We start from the raw sequence: 14,412 nt of genomic DNA on the forward strand, positions 1-14,412 counted from the left end.
CCTGCCATTGAAGATCGTGGGCACATAAGGACAGCAGTCGAGGGTTGTAGGATTGCAGTTGAGGGCACTTCTTGGAGGAAAGTATCTCAGCCAGGTTCCTGCTTCTGCAGAAAAGTGCATTGGCCGCCTAGGCTGGTACATAGGAATTGCCACATGTGCCGGGCACTGGAGGGGAGGCTGGTGTTTGCAATACTTCTCCCACCCACAATCCACGCCCCTTTCCCTCAGTCGCAGAAGGAGAGAAAATTGCGGGGGGGAGCGGGAAGTATTGTAAAGTACTTGGCCAAGAATGTAGAAAAATCTCAGAGTTGTCACAGATTCTGAATGCGCAGCCAATATTGTTTGTTTCCTCCAGGAGCTGAATCAAAACTTTGTATAGTTTTGATTCAAAGTACCGCAGTGTGGCACCCTGTTGTCAAAGATTTCCATATTTAAAATCGGGTGCCCCAGGCGCTGGCTGTACAGCTCCCCTGTGCAGTACAAGGCTGTTCCTTTTGGGCTGTTTGACATTTCTGTTGTGGAGCTCATTATTGAAGTGTCTGGCGATGATCCTGGGGAGTGCTTAAAAAAAGACCTTTGATGCCATTTGGTATTTAGAAGTGTTTGTATGCAGATGTGAAAGTTTTGCTTTGCTGCCGCCTGCGGTTAACCCAGTTCCGAGTTGAGTTGGGCCTGTCTTTTTGCTCCGTCGGCTGTTCCGAGTCTAAACAGTGATCCATCTTTCCACAGATTTCTGGTGACACATTCTTTGCGGATGTTGCTCGAGACGTTCTGCTCTACGTCTCACGAGATCTGAGTGACAAGGTAAGTCACCACTTTCCTCTGTTGTTACCGTTTGTCCAAAGATGTGTGGGTTAGGTTGATTGGCTATGATAAATTGACCCTTAGTGTTAGGGGGATTAAATACGTGGGGTTACAGGGATAGGGTGGGATATGTGTTGGTGTAGGGGTTACGGGGATCGGGTGGGATATGTGTCAGTGCAGGCTTGATGGGCCGAAATGGCCTCTATCTGCACTGTGGGGTTTCTGTGATTCTGTGAGTGCCATTTATTGGAGTATTCCCATCCGGGGAGTGGGGGGGTGGTGTCGTCCCTTTCATGAATATAACAGTTGAATTACGATGCACCTCTCTTTCCCATGTGCATTTCTGTTTATAAAAACAAACTTCCGTTTCCAATGTTTTCCTTTCTAAAGGCAGTGATGAACTGGCTCCCTCCTGTGGTCTTGCCACACCTTCTTCGGCTGTGATCAGCTTCCTCAGCAAAGACCAGGGATTCAAGCCGAGTCTTCCTTGCTTTGCCGGGCTCATTGAGTCATGGTACCAGGGCTGGGTGCTGATTGCCTTTCAGTGCCTTTGCAAAGTGATAACATTTATGTGTGAACCCTGACACTGACCATGGATGGGCTATTCCACTATTGGAGCTTCACAACAGAACCTGATCTTGTCCTCACTTAGCATCAACACGTGTCCCTTTCCTGCAGATGTCACTAGAGAGTGATGAGGAACAGGAAAATTGGCTTATTCTCCCCCCCCCTAACACACGGACACCGAGGGCCAAATGAAGTACTCCCATCAATTATGGATTCATACAGCACAAACGGAGGCCATTTGGCCTGTCGTTCTTGTGCCGGCTCTCTGAAAGAGCTATCCAATTAGTCCCACTCCCCTGCCTTTTCCCCACAGGTCTAAATTTTTTCCCTTCAAGTATTTATCCAATTCCCTTTCAAAAGTGTGCTTCCGCCACCCTTTCAGACATTGCATTCCAGATCGCAACAATTCGCTGTGTAAAAAAAAGAGAGAAATTCCTCCTCATCTCCCCTCTGGTTCTTTTGTCAGTTACCTTAAATCTGTGTCCTCTGGTTACCGACCCTCCTGCCATTGTAAACAGTTTCTTCTTATTCTATCGAAACCCTTCATAATTTTGAACACCTCTATTACATATCCCCTTAACCTTCGCTGCGCTCAGGAGAACAACCCCAGCTCCTCCAGTCTCTCCACATAACTGAAGTCCCGCATCCCTGGTACCTTTCTAGTAAATTTCCTCTGCTCGCTGTCTAAGGCCTTGACATCCTTCCCAAAGTGTGGTGCCCAGTATTGGACACAATACTCTAGCTGGGGCCTAACCAGTGATTTGTAAAGGTTTAGCTTAACTTCCTTGCTTTTGTACTCTATTCCTCTGTCCCAGTGGAGATTAGCTAACTCAGCACAGATCTGGAGTGGAGTCTGGGATACCCCCTGGCAGTGTGACCCTGTACTGTTGCAGGAGTGCATCTACTCACTGAGCCATTGCTGTAGAGACTTGAGGAGATCCCATGCAATCTGGAACCCACCTTACCATGACTGGGTTGTGCTGAGTCCTGTTTCATCATAAGTTCAGCTTGGCTCTTCCATAGGCTGTAACATTCCAGCCCCACTCCAGGACTTGAGCAATAATATGTGCTGACATTCCAGTGTAGTGCCGCACTATCGGCAGTGTTGTCTTTGACTTGATGTTGAATCGGGACCCCGCTTGCGAGTTTCAGTAGTTGGGGGAACGCGCGCTAATCAGCCCGGGGCAAGGAAGAGCAAGGAGTTCCTCTGTTGTTCTTGTCAAATTCTTTCCTCAAACAAAAAATAGAATAACTGGTCATTCATCACATGTGTTGTCTTTGGGATGCAAAATGGTTGCCGTGTTTGCCTGCATAGCTGCAGTCACTGCATCTCAAAGTACATAGTTGCATGCAAAGCACTTTGAAATGTTTAGAGAGATGTGATATAAATGCAAGGTTTTTCTTTCTTTGGGTGGCTATAGAATGAAGCTCACATAGGATTACATAGGACATACGGCACTGAAACAGGCCATTCGGCCTAACCAACCCATGCCGGCGTTTATGCCCCACACGAGCCTCCTCCTGTCTTTCCTCATCTAAATCTATCAGCACCACCCTCTATTCCCTTCTCCCTCATATGTTTGTCTAGCCTCCCCTTAAATGTATCTATACTATTCACTTCAACCACTCCCTGTGGTAGCGAGTTCCACATTCTCACCACTCTGGGTAAAGAAGTTTCTTCTGAATTCCCTATTGGATTTCTTGGTGACTATCTTATATTGATGGCCTCTAGTTATGCTCTTCCCCACAAGTGGAAACATTCTCTCTGTATCCACTCTATATCAACATTTTTCATAATTTTAAAAACCTCTATTAGATGTGACCTCTCTATTCTTCCTACCAAAATGTAATACCTCACATATATCTGTGTTGAACTTCATTTGCAGTCCTCCTCAGTATTGACTATCTCCCCCCCCCCCCCCCCCAATTTGGTGTCATCCACAAATTTAGAAATTTGTGTTTTTGATTCCTAAGTCTAAATCGTTAATGCAAATTATGAACAGCAGTGGTCCCAGCACGGATCCTTGTGGAACACCACTACCCACCTTCTGCCACTGTGAATAGCTACCCTTTACTCCCACTCTCTGCTTTCTGTCTTGAAGCCAGCCAGCAATCCATTCTGCTACTTGCTCCCTGACGCCGCATGCTCTGACCTTGTTCATCAGTCTATTATGGGGTACCCTATCGAAGGCCTTTTGAAAATCCAGATAAATTACATCTGCATTACCATTGTCTACTCTCTCTCTTACCTCTTCAAAAAATTCAATAAGGTTGGTAAAGCAAGACTTTCCTTTTTGAAATCCATGCTGACTGTTCATCATTATTATACTTTTGGTTTCTAGATGTTCTTTGATTTTCTCCTTTAGTAGGGATTCCATTATTTTTCCTATCACCGATGTTAAGCTGACTGGCCTATAATTCCCTGGACATGTTCTATCCCCCTACACCTTTTTCTAATGAATTATTAAATATGCGTAGTAATGCCTCTGCTATCTCTTCCTTAGATTCTTTTAAAATGTATGGATTCAATCCATCCGGACCAGGGGTTTTATCCTTTTTGAGTTTGATTAGTTTATTTAATATATCCCCTTTTTTATTTTAAAAGCACTTATCTCATTACTAATCTCATCATCCAACGTCATGTCCACCTGTTCTATCTCCCTGGTAAATACTGAAGCAAAATAATTATTTAATATTTCTGCCATCTCTCTATTGTTACCTGTGGTATTATCTTGTCTATCCCTTAATGGCCCTATTCCCATCCCAACCTTTTTTTATTGATGTGCCTATAAAATATTTTACTATTTTGTTTTATGTTCCTTGATAATTTAATTTCACAGTTCCTCTTTGCCGCCCTAATTTTTTTTGAGTTCTGTCCTAATCTTTTCATATTTTCTCTTATCATGCACTCCCCTGCTGTCTATGTACTTAATGTATGCCTCTTTCCTTACCCTCAATTGTTCCCTTATGGCTTTATTCATACATGGAGTCTCATTATTGTTTAGTTTGTTCGTTCTTTTAAGCAGAATATATTTTTCCTGCACTCTGTTGAACACCGTTTTAAATGTTTCCCTTTGTTGTTTTATATTGTTGTTTGCCAATATTGTTGCCCATTTTTTTCCCCCCAGTTCTATTTTCAGCCCCATAAAATCAGCTTTCTCCAATCTATTAACCTGGTTTTCGTCATACTTATTTCCTCAATTATCATCTTAAAGCGTAATATATTATGGTCACTATTGCCTATATGTTCCCCTACTTTTACTTCACTTATCTGCTCTGGTTCATTCCCTGTTACTGGATCTAATAGCAAATCCTCCTTTGCTGGGCTTTTTACATACTGGGTTAGAAAGGAGTCCTGTACACATTGTAGGAACTCCACTCCCTTATCCCCTTTACCTACCTCTTCTGTGCAATTTATATCGGGTTAGTTGAAATTCCCCCATGATTATTATTCTATGTTTTTTACTCATTTCTCTAATTTGTCTGCATATTTCTTCCTCCACCTCCCTTCCACTATTAGGTGGTCTGTAGACTACGCCTCTTAGTGTATTTGATCCTTTATTATCCTTTATCTCTATCCTTATGGATTCTATTTTTGTCTTTCTGATATCTGCGTCACTTTTTTCTACTGCCATTATGTTATCCATAATAAGTACAGCTACTCCACCTCCCCCTTTTCCCTCCCTAACTTTTCTAAATATGTTATACCCTGCAATGTTTAATTCCCAGTCCTGATTTTCTTGTAGCCATGTCTCAGTAATCCCTACTATGTCTGGTTCCTCGCAACGCATGATTGCCTTCAGCTCCCCTGTTTTATTACGGACACTGTGTGCATTGCTGTACAGACAGCTGTAACTCATTTTTAATAGGATTTACTCTCATTTTATGTTTAACCATCTTTTTAGACTCCTGTTCTATAACTCTATTTATTCCCTTGCCATCAATGTCCTCTCTTTCTTTATTCTTTCCTATGCTCTCTTTTCCTGTTTTGTTTATATTTAGGCTGGTTACATTTCTTGTAGATCCCTCCCCCCATCTTACTAGTTTAAAGCCTTTGCCACCTCCCTATTTACCCTTTCCGCTAGGACACGGGTCCCATCCTGGTTCAGGTGGAGCCCGTCCCATCGGTACAGCTCCTTCCTGTCCCAGAACTGGTGCCAGTGTCCCATGAAAAGGAGCCCCTCTTTCCCACACCAACCCTTTAGCCACGTGTTAATCCTCCTGATCTGTCTGCTTCTGTGCCAATTTGCACGTGGCTCGGGCAATAATCCAGAGATTATTATCCTCAAAGTCCTGCTTTTTAATTTAGACCCTAACTCCTGATCCTCTTTCAGCAGGACCTCCTCCCTGTTCCTACCTATGTCGTGTGTTCCAACATGGACCACAACAACTGGATTTACTCCCTCCCTCATCATTTAGATATTGTGATCACTGATAGAAAGAAACAACTTGCATTTATATAGTGCCTTTAATGACAACAGGACGTTCCAAAGCGCTTTACAGTCAATGAAATACTTTTGAAGTGTAGTCACTGTTGCAATGTAGGAAATGCAGCAGCCAATTTGTGCACAGCAAACTCCCACAAATGGCAATGAGGTACAAAAAGGGAATTCAGGACATACCTTCTAACTTCATGTAAGTTCAAGTCTACTGTTCCACCAAGAGCTTTCTAACAGATTGCAGAACAGGACGGAGGAAGTGTGAAAAGGCTTAAATTCAGTCTTTAAAACGTTCCAATTGTTTGGTGTAAATTGAGCCCAGATCAGTTTCGGAAGTTTGCATCCAGGGATTTTGGGACCTCAAGCTGGGGCACACAGGTTGTTAGAAAAAATATTGCATTTAACTGAAGCCATCATTTTCATCTGGCAGTGCCACTACCATTAGAAAGAAAATAGAAAGAATTTGCATTTATATAGCACTCAGAATGTACCAAAGTGCTTTTGAAGTCACTCTTGTAATGTAGGAAACGTGGCAGCCAATTTGCCCACAGCAAGGTCCCACAAACAGCAATGTGATAATGACCAGATAATCTGTTTTGGCAATGTTGGTTGAGGGATAAATGTTGACCAGGACACCGGGGAAATTCGCCTGCTCGTCTTCGAAATAGTGCCATGGGATCTTTTACATCCACCTGAAAGGGCAGATGGGGCCTCGGTTTAACTTCTCCTCCAAAAGACAGCACCTCTGACAGTACAGCACTCCCTCAGCACTGCACTGGAGTGTCAGCCTAGATTATGTGCTCAAGTCTCTGGAGTAGGACTTGAACCCATGACCTTTCAACTCAGAGGTGAGAGTGCCAAGGCTGACACCCCAATTCCAATTATAAGAAGTAGGAGCAGGAGTAGGCCATACGGCCCCTCGGGCCTGCTCCGCCATTCAATAGGATCATGGCTGATCCAAACCTAGACTCACTTCCCTGCCCGCTCCCCGTAACCCCTAATTCCCTTATCTGCTAGGAAACTGTCTATCTCCGTTTTAAATTTATTTAATGTTGCAGCTTCCACAGCTCTCTGAGGTAGCAAATTCCATAGATTTACTACCCTCTGAGTGAAGAAGTTTCTCCTCATCTCAGTTTTGAAAGGGCAGCCCCTTATTCTAAGATTATGCCCCCTAGTTCTAGTCTCACCCATCAGTGGAAACATCCTCACCGCATCCACCCGATCAATCCCCCTCACAATCTTATATGTTTCGATAAGATCGCCTCTCATTCTTCTGAATTCCAATGAGTAGAGGCCCAACCTACTCAACCTTTCCTCATAAGTCAACCCCCTCATCTCCGGAATCAACCGAGTGAACCTTCTCTGAACTGCCTCAAGAGCAAGTATATCTTTTCTTAAATATGGAAACCAAAACTGTACGCAGTATTCCAGGTGTGGCCTCACCAGTACAGAATCAGTACTTTCCATCAGAGTCCCTTTTATAAAATGAAAACTGAGTAATGGTGAACAGTAACATTTTCCTTCACCCTGTGTATTTCTTCTTCTGACATGCTGGGTTGTAGTACCAGGGGTGAGTGCTGGCATCTCTCCAATGGCTCACCAAGTCATCAGTGTGAACTCTGCCACTGATGTCCGGGTTCTTGCTCTGGCCAGCCTGCCAGTATTCCCCTTGTTCCTTTTAACAGGAGGAAGATCGTGAGCTAGCAATCGCAGAAGCTGAAAGACCCCAGCCTTAGTGTCCTTCCAGAGAAAGTGTGTGGTATCTCACTCCAGTGCCTCTTCTGTCATGACTGGGAGGAGGATACAGCGAGGAGGGGGACAGAATAAGTAAACTCTGATTTAAGAATCCCTGGAATTACTCCCAGCGGATCTGTCGAGCTCTGCACAGGCTACTGGAAGGCAAAATTCAATCACGAATCAACCCAGGTGTTACATAAGAACATAAGAAATAGGAGCAGGAGTAGACCATTCGGCCCTTCGAGCCTGCTCCGCCATTCAATAAGATCATGGCTGATTTACCTCAACTCCACCTTCCCGCACTATCCCCCTATCCCTGGGTTCCCCTAGAGTCTATCGATCTCTGTCATGAATATACTCAGCGACTGAGCATCCACAGCCATCCGGGGTAGAGATTTGAACACTGTTTGATCAAACCCTTTTGAGCTGATCCCACTGTAACTGTGCTGACACTATCGCGAGTACAAAGGCACAAAATGTATTTGTAATCTTTTAGCTCCGAGCTGGAGAATTGATAAGACTGGATTAAAAACGTGAGAGAAGCTGCAACTTGTTTCGTACAATGTTGAGACACTGCAGTACAAGACACAACACGCATGTTTAACAAGCAAGCCGAATTATTCTAGTGGTGTTTTAATGCAGCCAAATATTCAATTAATTGTTGCAAAAACCCATAGATTATTCAACTCTGATAAATCGGTCGCCTGTGATGTAATCCTACTATGATGTGAAGTTAATTTTAGTTTGCTAATCCGTTCACTGACAGCCTGCTAATGAAACATCAGAAAAAAACAAATTGTTTGTCAGGCGAGGTGATCAGGGCTCAGTTCTTGTCTTTGTTCTGTCTGGTAACAGTCGTATGTCATTGATTGAATCGTCAGATTGAGGAGGGCGCTGAATTAATCAGGCAACATACTGCAGATGCTGGAAATCTGAAATAAAAACAGAACATGCTGGAAACACTCAGCAGGTCCGGCAGTATCTTTGGAGAGAGAAACAGAGTTAACGTTTCAGGTCGATGACCTTTCGTCAGAGCTGGAAGAAGTTAGAGAGATAACAGTTTTTAAGCAAGTTCAGAGGCAGGGAAAGAACAGCGGGAGGAACAGAGGAGGAAAGAACTCCCTCCAAAGATATATTGGCCTTGGAGGGAATGAAGTGCAGATTTACTCGAATGATACCTGGACTCCAAGGTTTAAATTACAAGGAGAGTTACACAAGCTAGGGTTGTGTTCCCTGGAATTTAGAAGATTAAGGGTGTTTTGATCAATGTTTTCAAGATAATAAGGGGAACTGATGGGGTAAATAGAGAGAAATTATTTTTGCTGGTTGGGGAGTCTAGGACTAGGGGGCATAGTCTAAAAATTAGAGCCAAACCTTTCAGGAGTGAAGTTAGGAAACACTTCTACACACAAAGGGTGGTAGAAGTTTGGAACTCTCTTTTGCAAACGGTGGTTGATGCTGGGTCAATTGTTAATTTTAAATCAGAGATTGATAGATTTCTGTTAACCAAATGTATTAAGGGATATGAGGCAAAGGCGGGTATATGGAGTTAGGTCACAGATCAGCCATGGTCTCATTGAATGGAAGAACAGGCTCGAGGAGCTAAATGGCCGTCTACTGTTCCTATGTTCCTAAGAGTGAAAGGGAAGGTCTGTGATGGGGTGGCGGGCTTGGTTACCATCCCATGGAGGGGTCAGCTCAACTTCTGATAAACCAGTTCTAACTGCACAAAGTGGTTTTGACTTTGCATTGATGTAAAGCGTGATCCCTGGTGTCAGGTTGTTCGAATTAAGTTTAGTTGACTGGTATGCGACCACCTTGAGGATTATTCTGCTATCGCACATAAAAAGATAGAAAGGACTTGCATTTATATAGCACCTTTCACGACCTCAGGACGTCCCAAAGCGCTTTACAGCCAATGAAGTACTTTTTGATGTGTAGTCACTGTTGTAATGTATGGAATACAGCAGCCAATTTGCGCACAGCAAGGTCCCACAACAGCATTGAAATGGATAACCAGTTCACTATTTTTGAGTGGTGTTAGTTAAGAGAGGAATTTTGGGCAGGACACTGAAGTAGTGCCACAGGACTTGAACAAGCAGACAGGACCTTGGGTTAACATCTTAATTTAAAGAATGGCTTCTCATAACAGTTCCGCACTCCTTCAGTGCTGCCCTGCAGTCTCTGCTTGGACGATGAGCTCAAGTCCCAGAGTGAGCCTTGAACCCACAACCTTCTGACTCAGGCAAGAGTTCTGCCAACTGAGACAAGGTGACACTACAGGTGGAAATGCTTACATCATTGCAGCGCTTTCATTGTGGAGAGGCAGCAGTCTTGGCTGAATTTCCAAGGCCAAACTTCAAAGAGCCAAGTAATTCAAAGTTATTGAATTATTGATGTGAAATTCTCTTTTATTTCAAAGCCTCTTTTTGTCAGCTGCATTGGCTCAATGTAACTGCGCCTCAAAATACCACAACCTACCCAGGCAGACGATGCTCTTTATTGTGTTTGTAGCAACTAAAAAACAGTGAGTTGGGACAGTGGCCTTTTGCATTTGGAACTTGTGTTCAGAGCCAGTTCATGATGATGAGATCAAAATCTCCTGATGTATGTGATGATTGATGATCATACTGAGAGAGGCCATAAAGATAGCTGATGTGCAGAAATGGAAATATCACACAGGAGCAGTAGGGAATCTCTTTCAAGATTGAAGGTTGTTTTTGTGACTGGAAGCCCGTGTCCAGTGGTGTACAGCAGGTATCGGTGCTGGGTCCTTTGCTGTGTGTAGTGTACATTAATGATTTAGATATGAATGTAGTAGGTATGATCTGTAAGTTCGCAGATGACATGAAAATTGGTGGAGTGGTAAATAGCGAGGAGGGAAGGCTCAGGCTTCAGGACAATATAGATGGGTTGGTCAGATGGGCAGAACAATGGCAAATGGAATTTAACCCTGAAAAGTGTGAGGTGATGCATTTTGGGAGGACTAACAAGGCAAGGGAATACACAATGAATGGTAGGACCCTAGGAAGGACAGAGGATCAAAGGGACCTTGGTGTGCATGTACATAGATCCCTGAAGGCAGCAGGAAAGGTAGATAAGGTGGTTAAACAGCCATATGGGATACTTGCCTTCATTAGCCGAGGCATAGAATATAAGAGCAGGGAGGTTATGATGGAGCTGTACAAAACGCTAGTTAGGCCACAGCTGGAATACTGTGTGCAGTTCTGGTCGCCACACTATAGGAAGGATGTGATTGCATTGGAGAGGGTGCAGAGGAGATTCACCAGGATGTTACCTGGGCTGGAGCGTTTCAGCTATGAAGAGAGACTGGACAGGCTGGGGTTGTTTTCCTTAGAGCAGAGAAGGCTGAGGGGGGACCTGATTGAGGTGTACAAAATTATGAGGGGCATAGATAGGGTAGATAGAAAGGAACTTTTCCCCTTAGTAGAGGGGTCAATAACCAGTAGGCATAGTTTCAAGGTAAGGGGCAGGAGGTTTAGAGGGGATTTGAGGAAGAACTTTTTCACCCAGAGGGTGGTTGGAATCTGGAACTCACTGCCTGAAAGGGTGGTAGAGGCAGGAACCCTCACAACATTCAAGAAGCATTTGGATGAGCACTTGAAATGCCATAGCATACAAGGCTATGGACCAAGTGCTGGAAAATGGGATTAGAATAGACAGGGCTTGATGGCCGGCGCGGACACGATGGGCCGAAGGGCCTCTTTATGTGCTGTATGACTCTATGTTGCTGGGGTAGTGTTTTTAAAAATTCATTCTTGGGATGTGGGCGTCGCTAGCAAGGCGAGCCCTAGCTGCCCTTCCATCACCTTAAACATCCACTCCTTCCACAGATTATCTGGTCATTATCACATTGCTATTTGTGGGATCTTGCTGTATGCAAATTGGCTGCACGTTTCCTACATCACAACAGTGACTGCACCTCGAAGTACTTAATTGGCTGTAAAATGCTTTGGGTCATCCTGAGGTCGTGTAGGCATAAATGCAAGTTCTTTCTTTCTTGAGAAGGTGGTGATGAGCCGCCTTCTTGAACTGCTGCAGTCCGTGTGGTGAAGCTGCTCCCACAGTGCTGTTGGGTAGGGTGTTCCAGGATTTTGACCCAGCGACGATGAAGGAACGGCGCTATATTTCCAGGTCAGGATGGTGTGTGACTTGGAGGTGATGGTGTTGCCCATGCGCCTGCTGCCCTTGTCCTAAGTGGTGGAGGTCGCGGGTTTGGGAGGTGCTGTCGAAGAAGCCTTGGTGAATTGCTGCAGTGCACCCTGTGGATAGTACACTCTGCAGCCACAGTGCGCCGGTGGTGGATGGAGTTGATGTTTAAGGTGGTGGATGGGGTACCGATCAAGCGGACTGCTTGATGTAGGGGTCGCTTAACCATGCAGTTGGATTGTCCTGTATTTGACCTGGAAGTGATTGATGTTGATGGTGAGCATCCGAAATGGGAAAGGATTCCATTCCCCAGCACTGACCGTCCTCACCTTGCGGAGCATTAAGTAATTCATTGAAAAATATTTTGCAGACTGGCATGTTCTATTTTTGATGATGGGATGAAGCACTTGCATTTCTGTGTCATGCATTTGTTAGCATTCTAAATTGGCGCTTCAGTCTTGTTGATTCTTAGCTGGAATGAGTTGGATTCACGAGGGAAGCCCGTTCGAGAACCTACACTTTCTATTATTTTCTACGGCTGCGTGGTACATTGCAGATTACTGCGCGGCCGTGCGCGCGACTTAGAGGGAACATTGGACCTGGGGTTGTATGTACATAAATCTTTGAAGGTGGCAGGACAAGTTGAGAAGGATGTTAAAAGGCATTTGGGATCCTTGGCTTTATAAATAGAGGCATAGAGTACAAAAGCAAAGAACTTATGCCAAACCTTTATAAAACACTGGTTAGGCTCCAGATGGAGTATTGTGACCCATTCTGGACACCACACTTTAGGAAAGATGTCAAGGCCTTAGAGCGGGAGCAGAAGAGATTTACTAGAATAGTATCAGTGATGAAAGTCTTCAGTTACATGGAGAGACTAGAGAAACGTGGGTTTTTCTCCTTAGAGCAGAGCAGAGAAGGGTACGGGGAGATTTGATAAAGGTGTTCAAAATCATGAAGGGTTTTGATGGAGTAAATACAGGAAACTTTTTTTTATCCGGCACAGACGGGACCGACGTGGTGCCGGTTCATCAAAAATTCCGGATAACCGAACGCTATAGTGAAAGATACAGAGCTGAGAGCTCCGTATAAAGCAACAAACCCTGTTGCTTAGCAACAGCTTCAGAACAATGGCCACAAGTTGCAAGCGTCTCTGTAGCTTAGCAACAGCTGCAGCCACACCCTTGCAGAGCAACAAATGGAGGAAGGCAAGTAATAAAAGTTACCTGAACCTACTCCTGAATTTTGCCGGTTAACCGAGATTTCCGGTTATTTAGGTGCCGGTAAATCGAAAGTTTCCTGTAAGGAGAAACTGTTTCCAGTGGCAGAAGGGTCATAACCAGAGGACACAGATTTAAGGTAATTGCCAAAAGAGCAGAGGCGACATGAGGGGAAAAAAATACACAGCAAATTGTTATGATCTGGAATGCACTGACTGAAAGGGTGATGAAAGCAGATTCATTAGTAACTTTGAAAAGGGAATTGGATAAATGCTTGAAGGGGTAAAATTTACTGGGCTGTGGGGAAAGAGCAGGTGAGTGGGACTAATTGGACAGCTCTTTTGTAGAGCTGGCACAGGCATGATGGGCCAAATGGCCTCCTTCTGTGCTGTATCATTTTATGATTGTTTTTATTTACAGATCTGTGCTGCTATTTGGCTTTTATTTTTTTTTATTAAAATAAATGGATGTTTCTATAAATATTGCTTTTTTAAGATGTTTTGTTTCTGTCATAAGAACATAAGAAATAGGAGCAGGAATAGGCCACTTGGCCCCTCGAGCCTGCTCCGCCATTCAATAAGATCATGGCTGATCTTGGGCTCAAAGCCACTTCCCAGCCCGCTCCCCATAACCAATTCCAATTCCAATTCCAATTCAAATGCTTTATTGGCATGAAAGTTTACAGAGAACCATATTGCCAAAGCTTACATAGCAAAAAGGTACAGTTTTCCAACATTCTGTAGGTGTCAATCGATTTGACATTTGTTGGGTACATACAATATTACTTTTAAACAATATTAATTTTAAACGGTCTTTGTACTTCATTTGGTACATTCAATATTAATTTTAAACAGTCTTAATTTTAAACAGTCCTCAGGTTGTGACATGTTGTTACATATTTGGCCCCAAGGTATGGTCTGTCTCCTTCTCCCAGGATTAATCTCAATTTTGACAGGTCATCCAATTCCTTGAAATCTGGGGTTGTTTGGCTTAGCTTGTTGAATAATATGTTTCTTGATGTGTTGAATTTGTCTATCTCCATTTTAAATGTATTTAATGACCCAGCCTCCACGGCTCTCTGGGGCAGAGAATTCCACAGATTTACAACCCTCTGAGAGAAGAAGTTCCTCCTCATCTCAGTTCCAAAAGGGCGACCCTTTATTCTGAGACTGTGCCCCCGAGTTCTAGATTTCCCCATGAGGGGAAACATCCTCTCTGCATCTACCCTGTCGCGTCCCCTCAGTATCTTTATATGTTTCAATAAAATCACCTCTCATTCTTCTAAATTCCAATGAGTATAGGCCCAGCCTGCTCAACCTTTCTTCATAAGTCAAACCCCTCATCTCTGGAATTAACCTAGTGTATCGTCTCTGAATTGCCTCCAATGCAAGTATATCCTTCCTTAAATAAGGAGACCAAAACTGTACGCAGTACTCAAGGTGTGGTCTCACCAATACCCTGTACAGTTGTAGCAG

General features: G+C 43.9%; 1 protein-coding gene across 6 annotated transcripts in view; it reads left to right on the forward strand.

Moving 5' to 3' along the window:
- Window positions 1–14,412, forward strand: part of spata20 (spermatogenesis associated 20) — a 475,652-nt gene that overhangs the window by 79,542 nt on the left and 381,698 nt on the right. For all 6 annotated transcript variants that reach the window (XM_085963329.1, XM_085963324.1, XM_085963327.1 and 3 more), the window contains exon 9: window positions 730–804. In XM_085963329.1, coding sequence (XP_085819455.1) covers window positions 730–804 — 75 coding nt within the window. The remainder of the gene's footprint in view (window positions 1–729; window positions 805–14,412) is intronic.

Source organism: Somniosus microcephalus, chromosome 21 (genome assembly GCF_052327205.1).
Source record: "Somniosus microcephalus isolate GS21.2 chromosome 21, FLI_Smic_1.0, whole genome shotgun sequence".
NCBI classification, from domain to species: Eukaryota; Metazoa; Chordata; class Chondrichthyes; order Squaliformes; family Somniosidae; genus Somniosus; species Somniosus microcephalus.